At 38.8% G+C, this 23,195-nt stretch overlaps 2 protein-coding genes and 1 pseudogene across 2 annotated transcripts; all 3 read right to left on the bottom strand.

Annotated features, from left to right (window-relative positions):
- Positions 1–511: 511 nt before the first annotated feature.
- Positions 512–3,870, bottom strand: LOC143863251 (putative pectinesterase/pectinesterase inhibitor 12). The gene is made up of 2 exons (XM_077373921.1): positions 2,562–3,870; positions 512–1,358 (listed from the first exon to the last, which is right to left on the bottom strand). The coding sequence occupies exons 1-2, from the start codon at positions 3,499–3,501 to the stop codon at positions 673–675; spliced, it is 1,626 nt and encodes a 541-aa protein (XP_077230036.1). The 5' UTR covers positions 3,502–3,870; the 3' UTR covers positions 512–672.
- Positions 3,871–7,340: 3,470 nt separating this feature from the next.
- On the bottom strand, positions 7,341–8,917 carry LOC143863253 (putative pectinesterase/pectinesterase inhibitor 12 pseudogene; annotated as a pseudogene).
- A 4,740-nt stretch (positions 8,918–13,657) lies between these two features.
- On the bottom strand, positions 13,658–17,662 carry LOC143863252 (putative pectinesterase/pectinesterase inhibitor 12). Its single transcript, XM_077373922.1, has 2 exons — positions 16,455–17,662; positions 13,658–14,505 (listed from the first exon to the last, which is right to left on the bottom strand). Exons 1-2 carry the CDS (start codon positions 17,380–17,382, stop codon positions 13,820–13,822), a joined length of 1,614 nt encoding a protein of 537 aa, XP_077230037.1. The 5' UTR covers positions 17,383–17,662; the 3' UTR covers positions 13,658–13,819.
- Between the last annotated feature and the right edge of the window lie 5,533 nt (positions 17,663–23,195).

Here is a 23,195-nt window from a genome sequence, read left to right as displayed (position 1 = left end):
TAACATTGAACGTGTAGAGCGAGGAGAAGAAAAGAACGTTAAAAGTGTTAAACGTGAACGTGGTGGTGTGTAATAATTGTGATTAAAATATTCAAGAAGAAAAGTTTTTCTCTCTCTCCCTTGTTTGTGTTGTTTTTGGGTTTTGCTTCTTCTTGCTTTAATCTTAGTTTCAACAGTGATATAAGAGCTTTGAGCTTTGTTTTCAACACCAAAGACAGTCCGATGAGCTTGAAATATGCTTCATCGCCAGCGGTTGGCTCATAGGTCACTGATAAGTTTGTAGCATTTGGGTCCTTATTTTTCCTATCTAGTGTATCTCAAGGATAGGGGTGTGGTTTTCATACCTAAATGTATCACCGTCCTTTTCATATAATAAACTAGTAGGGTCCCTGCCAAACCCCAACTTACCTACCAAAAATAAATAAATAAATAAAGATCTACATGGAGCGTAGTATATAAGAGACAACATGAGCTCCAGATCACTAATCCATACCAAATCACACACTAAAGATGCAGCCATATATTGAATGTGTTCAAAATTAATATGTACCCAGCACACGTGTTTAATAGACCTTCCTGCGATGAATGGATCAATTGCTAAATATATTGACATGCACCCATATATAGCAATATCAACGTACTATAAAATCTAAACATAAATCGATCGATGATCTAAACCCCGTTATCATACGGAAACGACGTTGCGCCCAACCATTCATCTCCAGAAATGAACTCGGAGACCATAAAGTTGGAGGCATCATCGTAACCCATGACGTGATATCCCGGCCAGGTGACCCTATTTTCTGTCCCCGAACCAGGTCCACTATTTGAATACTCACCATAATACAAGGTGTCTAAACCTAAATCACCTGAAAAAGGAGACCACCCTGCTGGGTTAATGAACCCATCAATGTAGGACTCAATATACACCGTTCTTGAATATATTCTCCAAGGCCGGCCTAGGTAGCTCTTGGTACCCGAGGATGAAGACAAGTCATTTGAAGGTAAAATTGAGCAATTCTGTATAGAGATCCCCGTGACCTCGTTCTCATCGTCTCTTGATTGGGCTGTGATTACGGTGGATTGGCCAGGCATCGGCTTCCTTGAAACGATGTCGCATCCTTGAAAGACGACCGCTGCATTTCCAAAGATGAAATCGACGGTGCCAAAAATATCACATTCTCGGTAGAATTGCCGAAAGGAATGGACGTACAATGTATCCTGAAATCCGATGAAACTACACTGGTAGATGGCCACGATGTCAGCGTTCACACGTAAAGCCACAGCTTGCCTCTTCTCTGGCCCTGCACTGTTCTCAAATTCTATGTCTCGTGCCAAAAATCCATCGCCCGAGACAGCTGAAATTATTTAAAACAAACATTAATACAAAATATTCATGTTTTTAATTTTAGAGTATTTCTCCCTTGAGGTTGTTGGTTCAATAAATAATAATAATAATCTCTCTACTCTGTTCTTACTTATGTATTAGATTACAACTCTAACTCTCTAAATTATCTAGGAAATTAATATTTACAAACTTTGTGGGACATTTTAAACTTCCTATGCTTCTAAAACTTGTTACAAATATGATATCAGGACGCCAAGGGAAAGCCTGAAGGCTGGGATGACCACTCTCTACACGCTTTCCTCACTGCACACATGGCGTGCAGGGAGTTGCATCTCCCTGTGTGGCTGTGTTTTGCAACCACTCCTCATTCCTGTGAATGGATACAAGTGGGACCTGCTTATTTTATGATTTAAACTATTGATCTGTTTGGGCACAGCCATGGAATTATTGCCTTAAAAATGACTCCATCAGTCCATCATATATAATTAAGGGAAAAATACATGAGAATTTATATGATGGGTGGCCGTGAAAACTCGTGAAGTCTAAAAAAGTAGGTACGACCCACTTTTTTTGATGATCCAAACTGTTCATCTGTTTGGGCACAACGTAAATAGGTTGTGCCCCAAAAATCAGTTCCATAGGATGACCCTAACCCTCCGATCTGAACTGATCTGTATATGAAGATTTCCAAAAATCATTTTATGGAATCTTCTACATAGGGTGATTGTGTCAGAAACTAGAGGGTGTATAAATGTAATTTTCCCTATAATTAATGGGTCCTACAACTGAGCATAGTGACGCATTTATGTAAAATCGTGACTATTGATCTTGTAGCACATCATGAGGATTCGAATGGCCTTTGTCCCATCCTCAACGGATACATGTAACACCGATAAAACTGGCTACGAACACTTTAGATTTTTAATCTAGAAGAATTTAGCTCCATTTGGATGCCATAATTTTTTTGGTTCTTGGGAAAATATTAAATGAAGAATAAAATCCACACAAAGTGTAGCTTCAAAGAAATTAAATTTTTGTAATGTTTGGAGTTTACCCAATTTCGGTTTCAATGTTAAGACCGAAACTTGAAATTATGGATTTCAGTCGAAATTTAAAACCTTGGTGTTCCTAAGAAATCATCTCCATAGGATCATGCTAACCTTTTATTTGTGGAGATTTAAAGTAAATGAGAAAATAAAAAAGGGGTACCGACCGACGGTTGCAGAGCGGAAAGTAGTCCAACCATCTCCGACGCTCCTGCTTCCAGTAATGGTAGTCACGTCTCTTCCATCTCCCAACAGAACGATATTGGTCTTGTAGGGCGGAATTTCAACATTTTCCTCATAAACCCCTGCTCTCACAAAGATGATGATCCTATCCAAGCTGTTATTCGGAGCGAAACTAATGGCCTCGTTTATCGTTGTGAAATTCCCACTCCCATCGCTTGCCACTGTCAATATTGACCCTGGATCGTACTCGTCTCCGGAGCTCTGCAAGATCCGACGATCTTTCCGCGACAACCACTTTGGAAACCCCAACAGTCTTCGTCGATGAGCAGGACCACCACTTGGTGTCGAAGTACTAGAAGGGATCATCGCTAGAGAATTGCTCACTTGCTTATACGCATCAATGGTGGAAGTGACGAGGGTTGATTTAAGGGGACCTGATGCCGATTCCAGCCCTTCTAAACATGTGTTCTTGTTCGTTAGCGCCGCGCTCAGGTACGACTTCACGTCTGATTGCTTGTTATGGATTTGGGAGATGGATTTCTTGAGGGAAGAGAGGGTGCTTTGATGGAGTTCCTTGCAGTCTTGGATAGATCCCTTCTGTTTTTCAACAATACCAGCTGCTGCATTTTGGAACAGATCTGACAGCTTTCCCGTCTCGGATAATGCATTCTGGAGGGATTGGAGAACATAAGTGAGGATGTTTGGATTGATGCCTATTGAGATGGAGAGCTTCAAAGAATCGAAACAAACATCTGGATAGGGTGTAGATTTGCACAAAGATTTTACATGAGAGAGATGGGTATTTAGAGAGGTAGTAGTAGTTGCTGTTGTAGAGGAATTCAATGCCAGTGTTGTTGTGAAATAAATTGCAGACAGGAGTAGAGATGAATTCAGAAGGGACTTGGAAGCCATGACGAGTAGCATATCTAGTTTAATAGAGGTTGTGGGATGAAAAAAACCCTGCTTAAATAATCAGATTGAGGGAGCAAATTTGCATGGGTTTTCTTCAGCAGAAAAGACAACATTGTTGTCAAGATGGACTTTTTATTTTTATTTTTATAAGAAGCCAAGAAATTTTGTGCTGCCTCTACTTCCAAGAGATAAAGGGAGATAGATTGAAGGTCTGAACCGAGGAGGAATCTATTGTATGTTGATAGCATGGACGGTGGAAATTAAAGGGGGAATGCATTTAATCATGGGTTAAATTCACTGAATTAATGATTCTGTATTTCCTTTCTAAGTACCCAAGGCAAAACTAGTGTCACGGGTTTTCTGTTGTTAAGGAAGCCTTTGTTGAATAAACATCGATGCCGTCAACTTGTCTCGTGACATGACACGTCTCCCCTTGTCTAGTTTGTTTTTATAAGAATGTCTTTGTTTTATTCTTGATTGATTGATTATAACCCATTAACCCAACTTGCAGAGACCACGCGGTTTGCCCGAACATATGATTCACACAAAATGGATATATGCTTTTGTCACCTAATTTGGGTTACATATATATAACAAATAGCACATGGACCGATGTATGTGCTCCCTTGATCACGCACTGATGAATGCGCTCCCTTGATCACGCACATGATCTCAACCATCATGGTGGGGCCAGTCACCAGTGGGTTGGATTTGTAGTTGCCCACCTTATCAACAGATTCGATTATAAACTAGGGATGCAACTCGGGTCGGGTTCAACCCGAATTTGGGTTGGGTTTGGTTAAGCTTTTCGCAAATTGGGTTGGGTTAGGGTTGGAAAAAATCAACCCCAATTGGAAATCATGTTGGGTCGGGTTGGGGTGTCGGGCGACCCGACCCGAATTGGAAATTTCAAATTCCTATTTAGTAGTGATGTTAATTCTAACATATACATATGATCCTAGTTTATATTAATATTACTGTATTTCATCTGAAGAAGTTTTGTATGTGTTTTTCTTTTTTAACATTGAAATAGTCTCCTCAATCCACAATGGACGGTTTGGATAATCCTATGGTGCGGGCCATACCTTACTTTAATAAAGTGAGGAGTGTGATCATCAAAATATAGTAATGCGGATAACATTTCCCTTTGTCAATTGTTAGTCCCTGTTTGTTTTGGATTTTGTCAAAAACTGATTATTGGTGACTCACTATTGGTTCTCAAAATCCAAAACAACTCGGCTTGAGTAGAGGTGGTCAATTGTTGGTACCATATCAAATCGGGTCAACCGGACCCAACCCAACCCGAATTGGAAATTGGGTTGGGTCGGATTGAGGAAATTGCAAACCGGATTGGGTTGGATTGAACCCAGCTGGGTTGGAAATCGGGTTGGGTCGGGTTGGCCTCAACCCGACCCAACCCGACCTGAGTTGCACCCCTAAATATAAACACAGGAAGGGCCTAGAGCAACTTTCTTTTTTTCGTTTTTAAATCACAATATAATATATTTTATAAAAAAATACAAATTCTATGTCTCTTGCCAAAAATCCATCGCCCGAGACAGCTGAAATTATTTAAAACAAACATTAATACAATATATTCATGTTGTTAATTTTAGAGTATCTCTACCTTGAGGTTGTTGGTTCAATAAAAAATAATAATAATCTCTCTACTCTGTTCTTACTTATGTATTAGATTACAACTCTAACTCTCTAAATTATCTAGGAAATTAATATTTACAAACTTTGTGGGACATTTTAAACTTCCTATGCTTCTAAAACTTGTTACAAATATGATATCAGGACGCCAAGGGAAAGCCTGAAGGCTGAGATGACCACTCTCTACCCGCTTTCCTTACAGCACACATGGCGTGCAGGGAGTTGCATGTCCCTGTGTGGCTGTGTCTTGCAACCACTCCACACTCCTGTGAATGTGTACAAGTGGGACCTGCTTATTTTATGATTTAAACTATTGATCTGTTTGGGCACAGCCATGGAATTATTGCCTTAAAAAGGACTCCATCAGTCCATCATATATAATTAAGGGAAAAATACAGGAGAATTTATATGATGGGTGGCGGTGAAAACACGTGAAGTATTAAAAAGTAGGTACGGCCCACTTTTTTTTGATGATCCAAACCATTCATCTGTTTGGGTACAACGTAAATAGGTTGATTCTAACCCTCCGATCTAAACTGATCTGAATATGGAGATTTCCAAAAATCATTTATGGAATATTCTTCTACAGATCGGAGGGTTAGGATCATCCTATGGAACTGTTTTTTGGGGCACAACCTATTTTCATTGTGCCCAAACAGATGAACGGTTTGGATCATAAAAAAAGTGGGCCGTACCTACTTTTTTTAGACTTTACGTGTTTTGATGGCACCCATCATATAAATTCTCCTCAAGATACAGATACACCCCCTCTAGTTTTTGACACATTCAACTCTAACCCTGACTTTCAAAACGTAACGAAGTTTTTTTAACTTGACGGAGTAGACGGCAAGGCGGAAATGACCAAAATGCCCTCGTCTTCCTTAACTGAAAATTACGGTTTTCAAACTTGAAAACTGAAAATAGGGTTTGATTCAAACCCTTGAGTATTTATTAACATAAACCCTCGATTTAGGAGTATTATCTATCTTCATTCACACCATTATCATGATTTGCACATAAACCCTAATATTTTAGGGTTTTGTTTAATTTTTATCAATGTTTTTTTCTTGAAATGTTGGTGGAGGTGACAGCGGTGGCAGGAGATGACAACGGATGGCCGAAGGTCGCGACGTTGGTGGTGGGAAATGACGTAACTCTAATCCCTCTACAAATGAGGGTACTTCTATCCTAAAAATATTAACCATGGTTAGTTTCAGTCTTTTCGTAAGGTTAAACTAACAGACCGTTGAGAGAGGGGGTGTACCTGTCACGTTTTTATACCTCACGGGTGCACTTGTCACATTTTGAAAGCCAGGATTAGAGTTGAATATGTCAGAAACTAGAGGGTGTGTAAATGTAATTTTCCCTATAATTAATGGGTCCTACCACTTAGCATAGCACATCATGAGGATTCGAATGGCCTTTGTCCCATCCTCAACGGACACATGTAACATCGATAAAACTGGCTACGAACACTTTAGATTTTAATCTGGAAGATCCTAGAGCCTTCAAAATATAGATCCATTTTTAAGGATATGCAGATATATCCGGATTCAACTAGGGCCCCACAAATTATTGAAAAGTCTTCAATTGTTTCGTGAGGTATGCTAAACTGAAGGGAGCCCTTGAAAAAAAGAGCTGAAAGGGCGCCCTCATTGGCTGAGCATGGTCAAAGAGCATTTACAACGGTAAAAGTCAAACAGAATTAAATGCACTTTGGCCACGTTCTGCCAATGGGAGTGCTCTTTCAGCCCTTTTTTGCTAGGGCGCCCCTGAGTTTAGAATTCCTCTTGTTTTGTATGGTTTAGTAAAAATTACGAGGATATTTTAGTAATTTTATATTGGAAAATAACTTCTGTACTGCCTTGTTTTCATAATGACACATTTTCCCATTAGATATAAATGTATACGTAAGTTATCCCCTACATAGCTTGTTCGAGCAGTAGAAATATGTTAGGTGCATATGTTGTTTGGGTGATGTTAGATGCTGATTCCGTATGACCAAATTTAGATAGGGTGTTCCCATGGTTTCAAATTTCTGTTTTGGTACCAAAACTAAAATTTCAGCTGAAATTTTGAAATTTCAAATTTCAGACGAAATCTAATGACATCAATTAAAATAATATTTTATCTCGTACAAAATTTTGAACGACATTACCAAAATTTCCAAAAATTCTGTAATTTCGGCTAAAATTTCGAGAAATTCTTAAATAAAGAATAAAATCCACACAGAGTGTAGCTTCAAAGAAATTTCGAAATTTCGGTCGAAATTTTGTAATGTTTACAGTTTACCCAATTTCGGTTTGAATGTTGACCGAAACTTGAAATTTCGGATTTCAGTCGAAATTTAAAACCTTGGGTGTTCCTAAGAAATCATCTCCACAGGATCAAGCTAACCCTTTATTGTTGGAGATTTAAAATAAATGAGAAAATAACAAAGGGGTACTGACCGACTGTTGCAGAGCGGAAAGTAGTCCAACCATCTCCGACGCTCCTGCTTCCAGTAATGGTAGTCACGTCTCTTCCATCTCCCAACAGAACGATATTGGTCTTGTAGGGCGGAATTTCAACATTTTCCTCATAAACCCCTGCTCTCACAAAGATGATGATCCTATCCAAGCTGTTACTCGGAGCGAAACTAATGGCCTCGTTTATCGTTGTGAAATTCCCACTCCCATCGCTCGCCACTGTCAGTATTGACCCTGGATCGTACTCGTCTCCGGAGCTCTGCAAGATCCAACGATCTTTCCGCGACAACCACTTTGGAAACCCCAACAGTCTTTGTCGATGAGCAGGACCACCACTTGGTGTCGAAGTACTAGAAGGGATCATCGCTAGAGAATTGCTCACTTGCTTATACGCATCAATGGTGGAAGTGACGAGGGTCGATTTAAGGGGACCTGATGCCGATTCCAGCCCTTCTAAACATGTGTTCTTGTTTGTTAGCGCCGCGCTCAGATACGACTTCACGTCTGATTGCTTGTTATGGATTTGGGAGATGGATTTCTTGAGGGAAGAGAGGGTGCTTTGATGGAGTTCCGTGCAGTCTTGGATAGATCCCTTCTGTTTTTCAACAATACCAGCTGCTGAACTTTGGAACAGATCTGACAGAATTTCCATCTCGAATAATGCAATTTGGAGGGAATATTGGAGAACGTAAATGCGGTTGTTTGGGTTGATGCCTATCGAGATGGAGAGCTTCAAAGAATCGAAACAAACATCTGGATAGGGTGTAGATTTGCACAGAGAGTTTACATGAGAGAGATGGGTATTTAGAGAGGCAGTAGTAGTTGTTGTAGAGGAATTCAATGCCAGTGTTGTTGTGAAATAAATTGCAAACAGGAGTAGAGATGAATTCAGAAGGGACTTGGAAGCCATGACGAGTACCAGATCTAGTCTAATAGAGGTTGTGGGATGAAGAAAACCCTGCTTAAATAATCAGATTGAGGGAGCAAATTTGCATGGGTTTTCTTCAGCAGAAAAGACAACATTGTTGTCAAGATGGACTTTTTATTTTTATTTTTATAAGAAGCCAAGAAATTTTGTACTGCCTCTACTTCCAAGAGATAAAGGGAGATAGATTGAAGGTCCGAACCGAGGAGGAATCTCTTGTATGTTGATAGCTTGGAAGGTGGAAAGGGGGAATGCATTTAATCATGAGTTAAGTTTACTGAAATGATTCTGTATTTCCTTTCTAAAACCCAAGGCTGACATGACAAGTCTCCCCGTGTCCAGTTTCTTTTTTATTTGATTGTCTTTGGTTTATTCTTGATTGATTATAACCCATTAACCCAACTTGCAGAGACCACGAGGTTTGCCCGAACATATGATTCACACAAAATGGATATATGCTTTTGTCACTAATTTTTCTTCTTACCGGACCCAATACGCCTAATTTGGGTTACAGATATATAACAAATAGCACATGTACTGATGTATGTTCTCCATTGATCACGCACATGATTTCTCCCTTACCACACAAACACTCCTTTCCAAACTATAATACCTACAAAAATCAACGATTTAACTTTTCTTGGCAAACCCATTGTGGTTCATCACTAATTTTTCTTTATACCGGACCCAATACGCCTAATTTGGGTTACATATATATAACAAATAGCACATGTACTAATGTATGTGCTCCGTTGATCACGCACATGATTTCTCCCTTACCACACGAACACTCCTGTCCAAACTATAATACCTACAAAAATCACGATTTAAAGTGGGTATTGCAGAACTGCCAACTTTGAGGAAATTTACAAAGGAGCTTGGCATAACATGTAAAGCGTCAGCGTCGAGGGGGAGTGTTGAGAGTCATCGCCGACTCTCCACGGCATCAGAGAGGCCGGGCTTTTGCGAGCGGTTAGATGCAAGCCCACACGTGGATCATTCCTAATTAAACTTGGATCGTAATTTGGAAGTTTCTAATTTTGTCTATGATTGTTAGTTTAGCAGTTAGGAGTGTTAGTTTAATTTGTTTCTAATTTGTTTTGTTTATTTCTTATAAAAGTCTAATTAGAATATGATATACAAGTCATCTTAGTTTCAAATTAGTCTTTAGAAAGTAGTTAGGATTTAGAAAGCAATTTTATTAGAGAATGAAATCAAATCAAGATCAAATATTCTGAGGTTAGAAGATTTGATTTGATTAGGCTATATTGGTTGGTTAAGTTAGATTAGGCAAGTGAATTAGATTAGGATAGTGTCTTTCCATAATTATTTTATTCTTTTGCTATGTTTATCATTTGAGTGTTCTATAAAAACACTCATTGTGCTTAATGTAAATAATCCAAGATTAATAACTTACCAACTTCTCCAAAATCTTAAGCTGTTGGAGAAAGGCGTTATTTATCTTTTATACTTTAACACTCCCCCACACGTGTGGCCCACTTGGCAAACACGTGGCACATGTGGTCCCACTTTGGACTGGCCATCACTTGTGGATTTTTGCTATCCAAGAGGTTTGAACTCGAGACCTTTGGCTTTGATACCATGTTAAGTTACCAACTTCTCAAAAAGCTTAAGCAGTTGGAGAAAGGCGTTATTTATCTTTTATACTTTAGCAGTCCCCTGCACGTGTGGCCCACTTGGCAAATACTTGGCACATGTATATTAGAGAATGAAATCAAATCAAGATCAAATATCCTGAGATTAGAAGATTTGATTTAATTAGGCTAATTGGTTGGTTGGGTTAGATTAGGCAAGTGAATTAGATTAGGATAGTGTCTTTCCATAATTATCTTATTCTCTTGCTATGTCTATCATTTGAGTGTTCTATAAAAACACTCCTTGTGCTTAATGTAAATAATCCAAGATTAATAACTTACCAACTTCTCCAAAAGCTTTAGCTGTTGGAGAAAGACGTTATTTATCTTTTATACTTTAACACTCCCCCGCAAGTGTGGCCTACTTGGCAAGCACGTGGCACATGTGGTCCCACTTTGGGCTGGCCATCACATGTGGATTTTTGCGATCCGGGAGGTGTGAACTCGAGACCTTTGGCTTTGATACCATGTTAACTTACCAACTTCTCCAAAAGCTTAAGCTGTTGGAGAAAGGCGTTGTTTATCTTTTATACTTTAGCACTCCCCCGCACGTGTGGCCCACTTGGCAAACACGTGGCACATGTATATTAGAGAATGAAATCAAATCAAGATCAAATATTCTGAGATTAGAAGATTTGATTTGATTAGGCTATATTGGTTGGTTGGGTTAGATTAGGCAAGTGAATTAGATTAGGATAGTGTCTTTCCATAATTATCTTATTCTCTTGCTATGTTTATCATTTGAGTGTTCTATAAAAACACTCATTGTGCTTAATGTAAATAATCCAAGAACACTCCCCCGCAAGTGTGGCCCACTTGGCAAACACGTGGCACATGTGGTCCCACTTTGGGCTGGCCATCACATGTGGATTTTTGCGATCCGGGAGGTTTGAACTCGAGACCTTTGGCTTTGATACCATGTTAACTTACCAACTTCTCCAAAAGCTTAAGCTGTTGGAGAAAGGCGTTGTTTATCTTTTATACTTTAGCACTCCCCCGCACGTGTGGCCCACTTGGCAAACACGTGGCACATGTATATTAGAGAATGAAATCAAATCAAGATCAAATATTCTGAGATTAGAAGATTTGATTTGATTAGGCTATATTGGTTGGTTGGGTTAGATTAGGCAAGTGAATTAGATTAGGATAGTGTCTTTCCATAATTATCTTATTCTCTTGCTATGTTTATCATTTGAGTGTTCTATAAAAACACTCATTGTGCTTAATGTAAATAATCCAAGAACACTCCCCCGCAAGTGTGGCCCACTTGGCAAACACGTGGCACATGTGGTCCCACTTTGGGCTGGCCATCACATGTGGATTTTTGCGATCCGGGAGGTTTGAACTCGAGACCTTTGGCTTTGATACCATGTTAACTTACCAACTTCTCCAAAAGCTTAAGCTATTGGAGAAAGGCGTTGTTTATCTTTTATACTTTAGCACTCCCCCGCACGTGTGGCCCACTTGGCAAAGACGTGGCACATGTATATTAGAGAATGAAATCAAATCAAGACCAAATATTCTGAGATTAGAAGATTTGATTTGATTAGGCTATATTGGTTGGTTGGGTTAGATTAGGCAAGTGAATTAGATTAGGATAGTGTCTTTCCATAATTATCTTATTCTCTTGCTATGTTTATAATTTGAGTGTTCTATAAAAACACTCCTTGTGCTTAATGTAAATAATCAAAGATTAATATAATTTTCTATTATTTTTCTTGGTATCACAGCATAACGATCCTTTGTCCTGAGCACAACATAGAGTATTGTCTTCCTCCGGCGGACAGCCAATGTAGCCGTCCGCCCGGCCCAAATCTCTTTGCCTTCTTCCGCTCTCTCTTAATAGCTCTACTTTGTCAAACCATAAGTCTAGCTTCTGTCCCTTCCGTTATAATTTCTAGTTGAGTTTCTACCCAAGTTTTCTAAGATCTAGCCCCAACCTATTTTTAATGCCCTGTCCATTTTTTGTTGTCGATATTTGCTTCATCGTTTTAGCCGCTAATTGATGCCCATCTCTTTGTTTTTTTCCCTCATCTTTGTTGCCCATTCCGGCATTGGTCCATCGTGACCTATTTCTTGCCCATTCCAGCATTGGTCCATTGTGACCCATTTCTTGCCCATTCCGGCATTGGTCTATAAGGGCCCATTTCTTGCCCATTCCAGCATCGATCCATAGTGACACATTTTTAGAAGGTACGGTATTCAAAATCGGCCTAAATATGACTCGCTCATTCAAGCTTGAGTCAAATCCAGTTCATTGAAGCTATTCACGGCCTGCAACACATTTTTCAACAACATGCAACAATCATCTTCGGCAGTATCGGCAACATACATCGAACGGACACCAGTCGTGGCAGTGTGCATCAAATTTACAAATTTTTCTTTTCTTTTTGGGGATATCTGTTGTAATCAAACATATAATGATTTTCAATCCATATACGTTTGAAGGGGCATATTAGAGAATGAAATCAAATCAAGATCAAATATTCTGAGACTAGAAGATTTGATTTGATTAGGCTATATTGGTTGATTGGGTTAGATTAGGCAAGTGAATTAGATTAGGATAGTCATAATTATCTTATTCTCTTGCTATGTTTATCATTTGAGTGTTCTATAAAAACACTCCTTGTGCTTAATGTAAATAATCCAAGATTAATATAATTTTCTATTATTTTATAAGTTTTAATTAAAATAGGATTTAGGATTTTTGGTTAGCAAAGAAAGTGAACGATTGTCACTTGTGTGTTAGGATTCCAGATTGACTTGGAATAGGAATTATTTTGCAGACATGTTATCAACAGAACAATATTTTGATATTTGCACAAACCCAAGTGTCTTTTCTTCAAGGCTTGTGAGAGCCTTTTGGGAAATGTAATAACCTTTTGACAGCTCTTTAATTACTAGAAGACAAGATGGTTTGTGAAAATATCAAATTCTGTCGTGCTGATATCTTTGTTTATAAAAGGCATTGAACGTGCAGAGCGAAGAGAAGAAAAGAAGGTCAAAAGTGTAAAACGTGAATGTGGTGGTGTGTAATAATTGTGATTAAAATATTCAAGAAGAAAAGTTTTTCTCTCTCCTTTGTTTGTGTTGTTTTTGGGTTTTGCTTCTTCTTGCTTTGATCTTGGTTTTCACAAGGGATATCAGAGCTTTGTGCTTTGATCCCGGTTTTCAACACCAAAGACAATCCGATGAGCTTGAAATATGTTTATCGCCATCGGTTTGCTCAACGGTCACTGGTAATTTTGTAGCATTTGAGTCCTTGTTTTCCCTATCTAGTGTATCTCAAGGATTGGGGTGTGGTTTTCATACCTAAATGTATCACCGTTCTTTTCATTTAATAAACTAGTAGGGGTCCCTGCCAAACCCCAGTTTACCTACCAAAAGTAAATAAATAAATAAAGATCTACATGGAGAGTAGGATATAAGAGACAACATAAGCTCTAGATCACTAATCCATACCAGATAAAAGGACTAAAGATGCAGCCATATATTGAATGTGTTCTAAATTAATACATACGCAGCACACGCATTTAATAGACATTCTTGCGATGAACGGATCAATTGCTAAATGTATCGACATGCACCAACGTACTATAAAATCTAAACATAAATTGATCGATGATCTAAACCCCGTCATCATACGGAAATGACGTTGACTCCAACCATTCATCTCCGGAAATGAATTCGGAGACCATAAAGTTGGAGGCATCATCGTAACTCATGATGTGATATCCCGGCCAGGTGACCCTATTTTCTGTCCCCGAACCAGGTCCACTATTTGAATACTCTCCATAATACAAGGTGTCTAAACCTAAATCACCTGAAAAAGCAGACCACCCTGCTGGGTTAATGAACCCATCAATGTAGGACTCAATATACACCGTTCTTGAATATATTCTCAAAGGTCGGCCTAGGTAGCTCTTGGTACCTGAGGACGAAGACAAGTCATTCGAAGGTAAAATTGAGCAATTCTGTATAGAGATCCCCGTGTTCTCGTTCTCATCGTCTCTTGATTGGGCTGTGATTACAGTAGATTGGCCAGGTATCGGCTTCCTTGAAACGATGTCGCATCCTTGAAAGACGACCGCTGCATTTCCAAAGATGAAATCGACGGTGCCAAAAATATCACATTCTCGGTAGAATTGCCGAAAGGAATGGACATACAATGTATCCTGAAATCCGATGAAACTACACTGGTAGATGGCCACGAGATCAGCGTTCACACGTAAAGCCACAGCTTGCCCCTTCTCTGGCCCTGCACTGTTCTCGAATTCTATGTCTCGTGCCAAAAATCCATCGCCCGAGACAGCTGGAATTATTTAAAACAAACCTATTTACGTTGTGCCCAAACAGATGAACGGTTTGGATCATATAAAAAAGTGGGCCATACCTACTTTTTTTAGACTTCACGTGTTTTCATAGCCACCCATCATATAAATTCTCCTCAAGATACAGATACACCCCCCTAGTTTCTGACACACTCAACTCTAATCCTGACTTTCAAAACGTAACAACTACACACCCTGAAGTTTTTTTAACGTGACAGAGTATACGGCGAGGCGGAAATGACCAAAATGCCCTCGTCTTCCCCAACTGAAAATTACGGTTTTCAAACTTGAAAACTGAAAAATATGGATTGATTCAAACCCTTGTTTATTTATCAACATAAACCCTCGATTTAAGAGTTTTATTTGTCTTCATTCACACCATTATCATGATTTGCACATAAACCCTAATATTTTAGGGTTTTTTATACTTTTATCAATGTTTTTTTCTTAAAATGTGGGTTTGATGTACCCATGAGGTGGGGTTTCATTGTTTGTGGTGAAAGTGACGGCTGTGGCCGGAGATGGCAACGGGTCGCCGAAGGTGGCAATCGCGGCGGTGGGAAATGGCGTAGCTCTAATCCTTCTGCAAATGAGGGTATTTCTATCCTAAAAATATTAACCATGGTTAGTTTCAGTCTTTTCCTAAGGTTAAACTGACGGACCGTTGAGGGAGTGGTGTACATGTCACGTTTTGATACCTCAGGGGTGTACTTGTCACATTTTGAAAGTCAGGGTTAGAGTTGAATGTGTCAGAAACTAGAGGGTGTGTAAATGTAATTTTCCCTATAATTAATGGGTCCTACAACTGAGCATAGTGAGGCATTTATGTAAAATGGAGACTATTGATCTTGTAGCATATCATGAGGATTCGAATGGCCTTTGTCCCATCCTCAACGGACACATGTAACATCGATAAAACTGGCTACAAACACTTTAGATTTTTAATCTAGAAGATCCTTTGGGAACTGTTGTTTAGATCCAAACAGAGCCTTGAAAATATAGATCCATTTTTAAGGATATGCAGATATATCCGGATTCAACTAGGGCCCCACAAATTGTTGAAAAGTCTTCAATTGTTTTGTGAGGTATGCTAAACTGAAGGGAGCCCTTGAAAAAAGAGCTGAAAGGGCGCCCTCATTGGCTGAGCGTGGTCAAAGAGCATTTACAACGTAAAAGTCAAACAAACTAAATGCACTTTGGCCACGTTCTGCCGATGGGGGCGCTCTTTCAGCCCTTTTTTGCTAGGGCGCCCCTGAGTTTAAAATTCCTCTTGTTTTGTATGGTTTAGTAAAAATTACGAGGATATTTTAATAATTTTATATAGGAAAATAACTTCTGTACTGCCTTGTTTTCATAATGACACATTTTCCCATTAGATATAAATGTATATAAGTTATCCCTCACATAGGTTGTTCGAGAGTAGAAATAGGTTAGCTGCATATGTTGTTTGGGTGATGTTAGATGCCGATTCTGTATGACCTAATTTAGATAGGGTATTCCCATGGTTTCAAATTTCGGTTTTGGAATGCGTTCCGTTCTGCACCAAAACCAAAACCAAAATTTCAGCTGGAATTTTCAAATTTCTTACGAAATCTAATGACATCAATTAAAATAATATTTTATCTCGTACAAAATTTTGAACGAAAATATCAAAATTTCCAAAAATTCTGTAATTTCGGCTGCAATTTCGAGAAAATATTAAATGAAGAATAAAATCCACACAAAGTGTAGCTTCAAAGAAATTAAATTTTTGTAATGTTTGGAGTTTACCCAATTTCGGTTTCAATGTTAAGACCGAAACTTGAAATTATGGATTTCAGTCGAAATTTAAAACCTTGGGTGTTCCTAAGAAATCATCTCCATAGGATCATGCTAACCTTTTATTTGTGGAGATTTAAAGTAAATGAGAAAATAAAAAAGGGGTACCGACCGACGGTTGCAGAGCGGAAAGTAGTCCAACCATCTCCGACGCTCCTGCTTCCAGTAATGGTAGTCACGTCTCTTCCATCTCCCAACAGAACGATATTGGTCTTGTAGGGCGGAATTTCAACATTTTCCTCATAAACCCCTGCTCTCACAAAGATGATGATCCTATCCAAGCTGTTATTCGGAGCGAAACTAATGGCCTCGTTTATCGTTGTGAAATTCCCACTCCCATCGCTTGCCACTGTCAATATTGACCCTGGATCGTACTCGTCTCCGGAGCTCTGCAAGATCCGACGATCTTTCCGCGACAACCACTTTGGAAACCCCAACAGTCTTCGTCGATGAGCAGGACCACCACTTGGTGTCGAAGTACTAGAAGGGATCATCGCTAGAGAATTGCTCACTTGCTTATACGCATCAATGGTGGAAGTGACGAGGGTTGATTTAAGGGGACCTGATGCAGATTCCAGCCCTTCTAAACATGTGTTCTTGTTTGTTAGCGCCGCGCTCAGGTACGACTTCACGTCTGATTGCTTGTTATGGATTTGGGAGATGGATTTCTTGAGGGAAGAGAGGGTGCTTTGATGGAGTTCCTTGCAGTCTTGGATAGATCCCTTCTGTTTTTCAACAATACCAGCTGCTGCATTTTGGAACAGATCTGACAGCTTTCCCGTCTCGGATAATGCATTCTGGAGGGATTGGAGAACATAAGTGACGATGTTTGGATTGATGCCTATTGAGATGGAGAGCTTCAAAGAAGCGAAACAAACATCTGGATAGGGTGTAGATTTGCACACAGATTTTACATGAGAGAGATGGGTATTTAGAGAGGTAGTAGTTGTTGTTGTTGTAGAGGAATTCAATGCCAGTGTTGTTGTGAAATAAATTGCAGACAGGAGTAGAGATGAATTCAGAAGGGACTTGGAAGCCATGACGAGTACCAGATCTAGTCTAATAGAGGTTGTGGGATGAAGAAAACCCTGCTTAAATAATCAGATTGAGGGAGCAAATTTGCATGGGTTTTCTTCAGCAGAAAAGACAACATTGTTGTCAAGATGGACTTTTTATTTTTATTTTTATAAGAAGCCAAGAAATTTTGTGCTGCCTCTACTTCCAAGAGATAAAGGGAGATAGATTGAAGGTCTGAACAGAGGAGGAATCTCTTGTATGTTGATAGCATGGACGGTGGAAATTAAAGGGGGAATGAATTTAATCATGGGTTAAATTTACTGAATTAATGATTCTGTATTTCCTTTTTAAGTACCCAAGGCAAAACTAGTGTCACGGGTTTTCTGTTGTTCTCTTCTGTAGTTAAGGAAGCCTTAGTTGAATAAACACCGATGCCGTCAACTTGTCTCGTGACATGACACGTCCCCCCTTGTCTAGTTTTTTTTTATATGATTGTCTTTGTTTTTTTATTGATTGATTGATTGATTATAACCCATTAACCCAACTTGCGGAGACCTTGCCCGAACATATGATTCACACAAAATGGATATATGCTTTTGTCACATAAATGAATTGTGAAGGTTTGTGAAGGTTTTTATATGTTCATTTTTGCCTCCACAAATCGTAGGGTTGGGATGATCCTATGGAGCTGATTTTTGGGGCAGACCTTATCTATGTAAGTGCCTATTAAATAAATAGTTTGCATCACCCAAACAATGTGGGCCTATTGTATTTTAAGCCGGCGGTGTAGCTAAGTTAGCTTCACCAGCGGTGTAGCTTCACTTTCCTCATATATATATATATATATATATATATATATATATATATATATATATATATATATACACAACAAATAGCACATGGACCGATGTATGTGCTCCCTTGATCAGGCACATGATCTCTCCCTTACCACACGAACACTCCCTTGATCACACACTGATGAATGTCCTCCCTTGATCACGCACATGATCTCAACAATTTAACTTTTCTTGGCAAACCCATTGTGGTTCATCGTACCATCATGGTGGGGCCAGTCACCAATGGGTTGGATTTGTAGTTGCCCACCTTATCAACAGATTCGATTATAAACTAGGGGTGCAACTCGGGTCGGGTTCAACCCGAACCCGACTTTGGGTTGGGTTAGGGTTAAGTATTTCGCAAATTGGGTTGGGTTAGGGTTGGGAAAAATCAACTCAAATTGGAAATCAGGTTGGGTCGGGTTGGGGTGTCGGACAACCTGACCCGACCCAACCCGAATTGGAACTTTCAAATTCCCATTTAGTAGTGATGTTAATTCCAACATATACATATGATCCTAGTTTATATTAATATTACTGTATTCCATCTGAAGAAGTTATGTATGTGTTTTTCTTTTTTAACATTGAAATAGTCTCCACAGTCCATAATGGACAGTTTGGATAATCATATGGTGCGGGCCATACCGTACTTTAATAAAGTGAGGAGTGTGATCATCAAAATATAGTAATGCAGATAACATTTCCCTTTGTCAATTGTTAATCCTTGTTTGTTTTGGATTTTGAGATGAGTCAAAAACTGATTATTGGTGACTCACTATTGGTTCTCAAAATCCAAAACAACTCGGCTTGAGTTGAGGTGGTCAATTGTTGGTACCATATCAAATCGGGTCAACCCGACCCAACCCAACCCGAACCCTGTTAATGGGATTGTGGGCAGACTTTAACGCTTTTTTGACGTCAAATCACATTAGAAGGGGCCGTATAATCCTATATGTGGGGTGCAAATTTATCATTGCCCTAATTTAATTGTTTCTTATAGATGCCATTTAATTTTAATAGAGAAATTAACATCTATAATATCTTAAATAACTTACGTCATATGTTCATGGTAACGTTCATGTGGCAACCTAAGTTTTCCCATTTATTAAATTTCCATTGTTAAAAAAGCTCATACACCTTCATTAGATTTATAATGTCTTGAATTCTATCTATATATTTACGTCTTGAATTCAATATGGTGTATATTCCAACAAGCTCCACTACTATTATAGTGTGGGCCTAAGGAGTAGTAAGGACCTAGGTAGAAAGTCAGTTAGGTTGCTCCCAAAGCACAAAAATAGGGTAGCGTCATCTTGTAATCGTATAGTTTTACTCGGATTCGTGTTAGAATTCTACTTAAGGTCATATTCATAAAACTTTGAGTTTCTAATTATAATTTGCATCATCCGTCTATGCTGCCTCTTTCGCCTTCTCCTTATATAGTCAAGATGGCTCCATATTTATGGGCTTGTGGGCATGACCCAGTTCTTGTTGGGCATAGACATTATCCTCACCAACATCCTCCTCCACCCCGCCTTCTCTTTCCCACTCCAGCCTCAACTACCACAAAGCTGTCCTCACAAGATTACCTTCCTTTCGATTTTGTGTTGAGATATCTATTTATTTTTAGAAAGAAATCAATTTTTTGGTCATTTTAAAGTAGAGGAATGATAAATTGTAGGGCTCCCTTGCAGAAAACCAACTACAAGGGCACCCTATCGGTCCTTTTTTAAAAAAGTGCATTTATATTCTATTTGTCTGCGCAATTTTCATACATTTCCCCGTTATTAATGCACTCTGTTGGGTTTGACCAAAGGGGGCATCCTTGTGGCTGTTTTTTGCGAGGGAACCCTTCATTTTATTATTCCTCTTAAAAGAAAAAGGGAAAGATGTTAGAAATTAGGAAGTACGAACATCCTCCCCACACACGATTTCAAAGGTTCAATTGTCATATGACCACTATAATTGCTAACGAAGGGAGGCATTTATCACTGCACAAACATAGGCTTCATTATATATATGTCACGCTCCAAACCCCCACCCTGGCTGTAGGACATGACAACGCCGTACACCTGCAAGACAAGTCCCACAAATGTACAAGGCTACAAAGCAATAACAGAAATAAACCTAGCATTTCATAGCTAAAATATTAAAGTCTTAATTAATGCGGACCCAGTACCATCAAATCAAATCTCAACACTCCGCAGAGTCAAAGCAAAATAAAATAATTAGGACTTTACATCTTATTTAAGTACTCACTTCCTAATGAATCGAAAATAACTAAACTAATCTCCAAGCCAAAGTCCGGCTCAAATGCTAAGCGTCCTGTTTCTCGGACTCTACACGAGGGTCGAGACCTGAGAAATGTTATATAGCTATAGTCAGCTGAAAAGCTCAGTACATAACAAAGCACTACTCTAAGTATAGGTCTAAGCATGCCAATGCTCACTATTGGTCAGATAACAGAATCAAAGCTAAATACTGAGGTCTACACTGAACAATAAACACAACAATAATTATAGGTGCATGTCAAATAGATTTCTGAGTTAAAAGTGTATTGGAGCAATTCAATATCAAAGTTATGGTAAAAAACAAAAAGGTGTTCAGAATTCAAATACACTTCAGAATCATCAGCATGGTCCATAAAACATGTTATTGCTTACACCGACAGTCCACGATGTTGGAACTAGTTCCTCAAAGTTCAGATACAGGTCGACAGAGCCAGCGCTTTACCTCACTGACGGGCCAGAAGTTCCAGTGTACTACCCCCATGGTGGGTTTCAGAATTGCCAATTGTACTACCCCCATATGGCATGATTTCATAAATACCCAAGCCTCCACAGAAGTGTCCAGAAATAAGTTCAGAGATTCATATTCAAATAGTTCCAAAGATTCAAAATTCAAACTGATAGTTTCATTGGTTCAGAGTTCAGAATAGTTATTTCAAAAGTTCAGAGTTCAGAACAGTTATCTCAAAGGTTTAGAATTCAGAACGGTTATTTCAAAGGTTCAGAGTTCATAACAGTTATCTCAAAGGTTCAGAGTTCATAACAGTTATTTCAAAGGTTCAAAGTTCAGAACAGATATCTCAAAGGTTCAGAGTTTAGAACAGTTATCTCAAAGGTTCAGAGTTGTAACGGTATCACACTAAATAGGTGAAGCAGAAATGGGCATGCTAGACCTAAGGCTATTCCACAGGTTCAAAGGTATCAATACAGGGTTCCAAAGTCAATATCAATTCAAAATGCATAGGGTTTAGGAAATACCCAAAGTAGTACGTTATTACGTAACTCAATGACGAAAACTTTTCATTTTTCTTAATCTCCTAAGTTAGCTGCAGCTAAGAGGATGGATATTCTCCATGAGTTTCGTTATTAATCTCACTATTACCAGACATATATGTTCTCCTACTGACATAAGACACCCTTTGGTGTCTCTTCGGAAAAGAATCGGTAAACCGTTTTAGGGTTCTTTTAGTATTTTAAAATTTTCATCACTATAGAGTCTCCAAAACTTTTTAAAAGTATTTTCAACAGAAATAACACGTTTCTGGTATGTCCGTAGAGTACAAGAGCGTAAAAAACGAACAAGAAACGAATAAGTTATGAATTTTTGAAGTTTAAACTGCCGCGCTGGACGTCCGGGAACTTTTCTAGACATTCGGGAATCTCTCAGTTTGTCCAACTAGTTTCAGATGGACATTTGCCATTTTTGTCGGACGTCCGCCCCATGTGCGGACTCAGTTTTCCCCGAAACGCGATTTGTCACCGTTTTTTACACTAAAACGACCATAACTTATTCGTTTGACATCTGATTTGCGCGTTGTTGGATCCGTTGAATTCGTATCGACGAGAGGAATCTATAAAACTTAATTTCACGCTCGAAGGTTCTCAGATCTAATTACCAAAAAATTAATCAAATCTTTTTAGGGATCGATTTGAACCCTGAATATAATTCTAAAATCAAAGTTCTCTTGGGGATCCATGAATTCATCCCTTAGATCAATCATACACCAAGTTCTAATCGATTTGAAATTTATCAGAATCTATCAATCTTGTTTTTAGTTTGTATCAAACGAAGAATGCTCAAAGTTCTTACCCGGATTCGTGGTCGAAGGCTCTACGATTGCGATCTCCTTGCTCTTCTCATTCTCTTCCTCCGATTTCTTTTTCTAGGGATGAACAAAATGTTTAGGGTTTGTTTTAGCCACAGAGCGATGAATTTATAGGCTTTCTTAAGAAGCCCTAATCAAAACCAAATTCTGACTGACAAAAAAGCCTTCCTTAATAAAGGTGGGACGAAATTTTAATGGGAGATATTTTGGGTATTTACAATATATACTATGTATAATAGGAAACAAGTGGTTTCGGTGGTTATTTAAAGGCTTATAAATTTAAGATATTTAAAAGCTTATAAATTTAAGATATTTGGTTAGGGGCTCTGCAAAAGAGGAGTAAAACACTATGGAATGTTATATTATTAACTACAATTTAGGTTTTATGGAAAGATAGAAAGGCCAGCGTATTCAGAGGCCAAGTGAAGTCCCCTCATTTCCTTTTCATAAAAGTAGTTAGACTAACCATCTCATGGGTTATAGTTCTGCCCAGTTTTAGATTTGACTTTCCATATGATCTATGGCAAGGATGATTAGAGTTATGTAGCAGCAAAATGCAGATGATAGCCATTGCACAGGCTTGGGAGCTAAACTTTAATGGTTCTGTTCGGAAAGTTCCTTCTTTCCCACCCACATGATTTGCTTGGGTGGGAAGGCAAGAAGGTAAAAAAGGAAAAGTATCTTATTTCTCTTCTTTTATTCCTTTTTGGTTGATATGCAAAAATAGCAAGTGTTGCTTTTAGGTTTTTTAGAAAATCTAAATAAAAAAGTGAAAATGTGAGTGTCTCTTGTGTGGCTAGAGAAAGAGACTTGCTGGAATAGGGGGTCTTTTAAGGAATATGAGTGGAGATACGATTTGATCTTCCTCAGGCCCCATTGGCACTGC

The sequence above is a fragment of the Tasmannia lanceolata genome, unplaced genomic scaffold (assembly GCF_043159265.1).
Source record: "Tasmannia lanceolata isolate RefF3 unplaced genomic scaffold, GAP_Taslan_0.1 ptg000044l, whole genome shotgun sequence".
Taxonomy (NCBI): Eukaryota; Viridiplantae; Streptophyta; class Magnoliopsida; order Canellales; family Winteraceae; genus Tasmannia; species Tasmannia lanceolata.
This window is presented reverse-complemented; position numbering and strand designations above follow the sequence as displayed.

Excerpts from the sequence above, each read along its gene's own strand:
- LOC143863251 (XM_077373921.1), bottom strand. The coding sequence starts at position 3,501 with ATGCTACTCGTCATGGCTTCCAAGTCCCTTCTGAATTCATCTCTACTC. Across the intron at positions 1,359-2,561 it reads TTTCCGCTCTGCAACCGTCG|CTGTCTCGGGCGATGGATTT; the intron begins GTCGGTACCCCT and ends AAATAATTTCAG.
- LOC143863252 (XM_077373922.1), bottom strand. The coding sequence starts at position 17,382 with ATGGCTTCCAAGTCCCTTCTGAATTCATCTCTACTCCTGTCTGCAATT. Across the intron at positions 14,506-16,454 it reads TTTCCGCTCTGCAACCGTCG|CTGTCTCGGGCGATGGATTT; the intron begins GTCGGTACCCCT and ends AAATAATTCCAG.